The following is a 6654-nucleotide window of genomic DNA, read 5'->3' as shown; positions in this document are numbered from 1 at the left end:
GTTTAGGAAATGTGATAGAAGATATTATGGGCTGGTCTCCAATATTGATGGTCAATTAACTAAGTGGGCTGAATTTAATTAATAGGACCTGGACCTTATTTGGGCTACCACAAGGCCGGATTTTATGGTCTTTCTTTCTTCAAATTAATTTACTTTGAGCTTCTTTATAGTTTATAATAACAACTCGGGAAATATATGGAATAATCATGCAATTAATAATTAATAGTAATAAGCTATAATTCAATAATACTAAGTTACTAATAATAGCAAAACTAAAAATATATAGGCAATGTAATAATAGAGTAAGAAATATTATCTATCTTAACTTTATGATTAATAAGTAGTAAATAGATAGTAATGTGAGGGTAATATCAAAATAGTAATAATGAAGTAACGATACTCTAAATAATTGCAGTAATAGTAATAATGTAGCAGTGAATAGAAAGTATTTAAATTATCAATAAAATTAGAAGCCCAAGGAACTAAATCGAAATAAATGAGGGACAAAATTGGGTGTCAACAATACATACGATGATATATTTAGATCTCGAATCCCTTTGCTGCAAATAAACACCAAAAAATCCCGGTGAAGTTATACGTAGAAAAGATCATAATGAGACTAAGCAATAATTGAATAAGAAAGAAAAATAGAACAAACTGATTTATTTCCTTTTTAATCAAGCTATTCAAAAGGAGTGATTAAATCACACCATTATTATAATCACATAACTTGAATGAATAATTAAAGCAATACATTATTAATTGATTACTCTCAAATATACTGAAAAACAGAAAGATTTACTATTACCTTGGTTGTGAAATTAAGCTTAATTGTCAGTGCGGCCATGTCGAAGATTTGTTTATCTTTGAACTCTCCATTCTCACTTCCTTGCAAAATCTTTAGCTTTCGACATTAATGTCGTTGTGTGGATGGGCATGAAACTATAACGCTCCAACCAAATGATTCTCTTCATTTATTCCTATTATTTCATCTACATGAATTTCACTTTTCTTTTTCCTCCACAAGATTTTCACTTATTAAACAACATTAAAACGGCTGGACAGAAGTATGATAGTTTCTTAATAATAGTTACATTAAACAAACAATTACTTATATTAATGAAGAAATCGGATGGACCATGACAGGAACCTGATAATTATTTACAGGAACCTGATATTTTTTCCTTGCGTTACTAACTGATACAACTTATAATTATCTGATTCCAATAAAATAACTAAAACAAAATACCATTATGATCTGTAATACATAGAGAGAAAGATACATAGAAAAAAATTTAGTGAGAGAATTCATGTGATAAATAAAATCAAATTACCTCTATAAAGTTAATATTACGTGTCTGCGATACAAAGCCTTGCTAATGAATTGAATGAGGCAACGAAACCTTTCTTATTGATATAATGTCTGGTGGTCTTTGGAATTGGTACGGCCTGGAACTTCACGGATAGTTGTTATTGTGGTACATAATACCTGAGAAGTTTAAACTTGATTGGAATTAGAAGTCCAAGTAAATTAGAATTAAGAAATTTTTTAAATATTACAATTTTATCCCGACTTAATCTAAATCTTTAAGGGCATAAAAGTCTATCAACATTTAGAGGATATTTTCGTCGTTTAACATTTAGCGAAAATTATTCGTACTTATAATATATGTAGATATAGATAGATAGTACTCTCATGGAATTAAAAGAACAATGGTGTATGATGAAGTAATCAAACAAGAGACATATAATCTAAAGCTTTTGTCTTTGACGTTAGAGTATGACGCATCCTTTTTCACTTTGCGAGTCTTATGTGTATGGTTTAAAATAAGTTACACCTTTTCTCCAACAATACTATAAACCCAATTGCTTTTACCTTGAATAAATATCTCTTGGAAAATTAGTTTCGCATTATCAATAATCACTGAAACTGAAGACTTCTTTTCTTTGGAGTATATATATGTATATATATATATAGGTTAATTACTCGCAATCGGATGTTTACGGCAAATCAATGAAAGCAAACATGATGTGTCTTTGTTACACACACGTTATCACTTAATCATCGTTAGGTGATATACATTCTCCCTTTAATAAACACCCGATATAGATAAGTAAGTACAATTTTTTCATGAAATGCATCTCTTGGAAGTTGGAATATGCCGTACTTTTTTTTTTTTCACTTTAGAAGTCTTATGTGCTTGGGTTAAAATATGGTACACCTTTCCTTAGGAAATAGTATAAGCTGAATTGCTTTTACCTTAAATATATATTACTTGGAAAATCAGTCTCACTTATGTCAAAAAGGTTAGTAATAGTCTCTTTCATGTTTTTCTTAAACATTAAAATACTTTCTTGCATCTGACTAAAGATTTATTTTTCTTACGGAATATGTTTATGAAACACATTTTACAGATCTCATTGATAAGGAAAGCACGCACAACGCTCGTCCAAAAACTAATATTGTATATATGCAGTTTAAATGTTGTAATAGAATAATGTGAGGTAAAGTAAGAGCAGGAATGATACGCCAACTGGCATGGACTTTTATGTACATAAGTACATAACAACTAATTTGTCGAAAAGCTAACTTAAAAAATTGCTGAAATGGATCAATCTCGATATAAATGGATACTTTTATCGGTTCACACAGGCTGGAATGAGCTCCACTTGAAATTAAATATGAGGTATCTTCAGAAATATAATCTATGACACTCTTCATGTGTATGTCAAAGGATATTTTACATATACTATGTTATATACACCATTAATGCATCAACCCACCAAATAATTAATCATATACACGAGGAGAAGAAAACTGGCTAGGGGAAAATGTTGCACCAACTCCACGGGCCCCGCGGAACTAGAATGCAGTTTATGGGTTCAGCTAAAGCTTTGGTCTATATTTTGTACGGAGTATTATTTTTATGAAATACAGTGAGTACGACAGTACGTTAGAAATAATACATAAACTTAAAAACACTAGAATGCCGAACTAATAAAACTTCAAATCTGATTCTGCCTCTGCCAACTCCTCCTATAAAATATCAGACACGAAGCTTAATATCGCTCGCTAAAGGCCTATTTTCTTGTAGTGCTAGTACACAATAAGTATGGAGCACCAACAGGAAGAAACATCCATTCCTCACGTTCTCATCTTCCCTCTCCCGTTACAAAGCACAAGCAACTCCATGCTTCAGCTAGCTGAGCTATTGTGCCTTGCTGACCTTAAAGTCACCTTCATCAACACAAACCACAATCAACAACGTCTCCTCCGTCACACCAACGTCCAATCTCGTTTCGAGCAATATCCTTCATTCCAATTCCTCACAATATCTGATGGCCTATCCGAGGATCACCCGCGTTCAGCCGAACAATTCGGAGATATTATTAGTTCCTTGCAGACCATGGCGGAGCCTTTCCTCAAAGAAATGCTCAGTGATGTAGTGGAAAAACCAGTCACATGTGTCATAGCAGATGGCCTGTTTTATTATGCAGTGGATATTGGAAATGAGAAGGGAGTTCCAGTTATTACCTTTGACACTATTAGTCCTTCCTGCCTATGGGTTTATCTCTGTCTGCCAAAACTCATTGAGGCTGGCGTTCTTCCCTTCAAAGGTAATCTTTTATTTTATCTCCCTATTTTTCCCTTGTTTTATTAAGTCCGTAACTAATTTTTACCCCAGTGGTTAGTTTTGGTAAAGGCTATGCTATATTCCGATCAAAATCACCTTACACGAGTTCAATGATACTCATATTGCACTATTACATTAAGTCAAAGTTAAAGTACGTTAACCAAAAAGTCAAGAAAACCAAGTTGCAGGGTCAAAGATTATGGTTTCAAACTATCCATGACCCTACGAATCCAAATCTATTAGTATTAGTTTCCAACATGGGATCCTGCAGTGCACTTGAGTACACTTTCCAAGCGTGAGGGAAAGTTCTTATTAATTTTTATTTTTCATTTAATATGTACTAGTACTATTTTCTCCTCTAAAATGAATAACAGTCTTATGCAAAAGACTATTTACTATACATAGAAATATCGAAAAATAAAGTAATGAGATGTGCGTTATTTGTGCCGTTACTAGCTCGGCCTTTTGAATCAACTTGACTGTGTTTGGTAAATCGATTTTTTCTATGTCGAAGTGTACTGATTACCGTATGTTTCTTACTTCTCCAACTATATAAACACTAAACAGTAAAACAGTAATCCGGGAAACGGCTTTCCTAAAGTATGCGTTAATGCGTTAGTCGAGGTTGAGCCACTGGGGAAGGAGAGACCGTTTTTGGATTTTCTAGATGAGTAAAAAGATAAATACGGAAAAGTATAATAACAGTAATGAGTATGATTACAAATTATGTGTGGTAGCTATTGCTCCTTTTTCGGACTGCTTTATCATATCTTTTTCGCTTTTGCTGGTTTCATTTTCATACTGCTTTGAACTGCTTGCCCTTATCTGATTTTTATTGTCATGTTCCAAGTCTTTTCAAACAGTATTTCTCCTACTTTCAAAATAGAAATTAAAGATCACGTCTGACACTTCCCCCAAACCCCACATTGTGGGTTTTAAACGGGTATGTTGTTGTTGAGTATGATTACAAGTGGCATAAAGTATATAAGGAGCATCTAAACCTATGGCTGTATTTAATCCAAAAGATTAGGTATGGAGGTTAGAAAAAAAAAAAACAAATCAAATGGCCAAACAATTTTACTGGAGTGTTTTAATATGAAACTTGTCCTGGCGATCGATTAATAAATGATTAGGTTCATAAATTTAAAGTGTCAAGTTGCGCATCTTTTTACGATAATAGTGATTTCTTTATATTAGGTTTCACGTTCCCCCATTAGTCATGCGCCCTCGATCACTGTTCCAATGAAGGCATTAAACGGTCATTTTGACCTGAAATGGCTCATTTTCAAGGGAAATACTATTTGCTCCTCTTTTATAAGAAATTGAAATTTGGAAGGCAACAATTGTTAATTTAACAAAACACAACTTCATATTGTTTTAGGAAATGACTTGGATGCCTTGGTAACACATATACCAGCCATGGAAGGTCTTCTCCGACGACGAGATCTTCCACACTTTTGTCTCTTGGATGATTATAAAACCGATCTAAATTCTCAAGCCGTTTTTAAGGAGATTGAGCGGATCCCAAAAGCTCATGGGCTCATATTGAACACTTTTGAAGATTTGGATGGGCCTTTTCTTTCTTGTATTCGCTCTTACTTTCCTAAAACATATGCAATTGGACCATTGCATTTGAACTTGAAGACTAAACTTGCTGTTAAAGCTACACCACCATTATCGTCCTCAAATAGTTTGTGGGAAGAAGACCATACTTCCATTAAATGGCTTGACGTGCAGTCCAAGGGATCAGTAATTTATGTAAGTTTTGGTAGTCTTGCTGTTGTTTCAAGAAACGAGATTTTGGAATTTTGGCATGGCCTGATGAACAGTAAAGTTAAATTTTTGTGGGTCATGAGGCCTAACATTTTAAAGGGAGGTGGGTCACATGACGAATTCATGAAGGAACTCGTGGAGGGTTGCAAGGGAATTGGTTACATAGTGAGTTGGGCTCCACAAAAGATGGTGCTAGCACACCAATCCATTGGTGGGTTTTTAACCCATAGCGGGTGGAACTCAACATTGGAAAGTATCATCGAGGGAAAGCCCATGATTTGTTGGCCACAATATGTGGACCAAAGAGTCACAAGTAGATTAGTAAATGAGTTTTGGAAGGTTGGGTTAGACATGAAAGACATTTGTGATAGATACGTTGTAGAGAAAATGGTAAAAGATCTTATGGGAACAAAAAAGGATGAGTACAAGAAAACGATTGAGAAATTATCAGAACTGGCAATAATAAGTGTTCAAGAAGGAGGTTTATCGTACAATAACCTCAACTGTCTCATCGATGACATCAAAGGGTTGACTAGATCTACAGAGAATGGAAACGTAAAAATGTGACAAGTTACTAGAGAAAAGAAATGTGTTTGTGATGAACTTGTGTTGTTTTTGTTTTCTTCTCCAACTTCCTCCTCGGTTTCTTTCACATTTTGTTAATGAGAAATTGGTTGTTACCTTCTCCAAAAAGTAATAAATATTGGATGTAAAGCCTTGAAATTTTTTCACTAAGTATTACTTCTCGGTCAGGCGCTATATTGGACATAGGGTTATTTGAAAAATTGTAAAGATGTATAATACTTAAATCTTATGCTTGAAAGTTTGTGTGGATATTTAAAAGAGAGGAGAAGTAGTTCGGACAAGTTGAAAATGTGTGAGACTTGTTATAACTCTATGTTGATTATATATTCAATTTGGTGGCCTAACTGAAATGTATATATCTCTCAGTTTCAATTAACTTAAAATGTTATGGTAACATTTTTACGATGGTGTTAGAACTCAACTCCAGTTTAGAAAATATGATCATATTTTTTTTTTTGGAATAAGAGACTTTTCGATCTAAGACAACGCTTTGAAAGTGTGATAGCACATTGGCATAAATAAAGACTAGCCCTAGCTGGTTAGTTAGTTATCCTTTAGCCAATAAGAATAAAGCATTTGTATAAGGTACTTTATCTTTTTCTGTTATTTTGTTTTATACTTGTATAAGTACACAGCTTGTACAGTGAATAAAAATCAAGCA

The 6654-nt window shown here is 33.6% G+C and overlaps 1 protein-coding gene across 1 annotated transcript; it reads left to right on the top strand.

Annotated features, from left to right (window-relative positions):
• The first annotated feature begins 2825 nt into the window (after nucleotides 1-2825).
• On the top strand, nucleotides 2826-6411 carry LOC132058346 (7-deoxyloganetic acid glucosyltransferase-like). The gene is made up of 2 exons (XM_059450883.1): nucleotides 2826-3618; nucleotides 5017-6411. Exons 1-2 carry the CDS (start codon nucleotides 3114-3116, stop codon nucleotides 5973-5975), a joined length of 1464 nt encoding a protein of 487 aa, XP_059306866.1. The 5' UTR covers nucleotides 2826-3113; the 3' UTR covers nucleotides 5976-6411.
• The last annotated feature ends 243 nt before the right edge of the window (nucleotides 6412-6654 follow it).

This window comes from Lycium ferocissimum, chromosome 5 (genome assembly GCF_029784015.1).
Source record: "Lycium ferocissimum isolate CSIRO_LF1 chromosome 5, AGI_CSIRO_Lferr_CH_V1, whole genome shotgun sequence".
NCBI lineage: Eukaryota > Viridiplantae > Streptophyta > Magnoliopsida > Solanales > Solanaceae > Lycium > Lycium ferocissimum.
This window is presented reverse-complemented; position numbering and strand designations above follow the sequence as displayed.

Excerpts from the sequence above, each read along its gene's own strand:
- LOC132058346 (XM_059450883.1), top strand. The coding sequence starts at position 3,114 with ATGGAGCACCAACAGGAAGAAACATCCATTCCTCACGTTCTCATCTTC. Across the intron at positions 3,619-5,016 it reads TGGCGTTCTTCCCTTCAAAG|GAAATGACTTGGATGCCTTG; the intron begins GTAATCTTTTAT and ends ATATTGTTTTAG.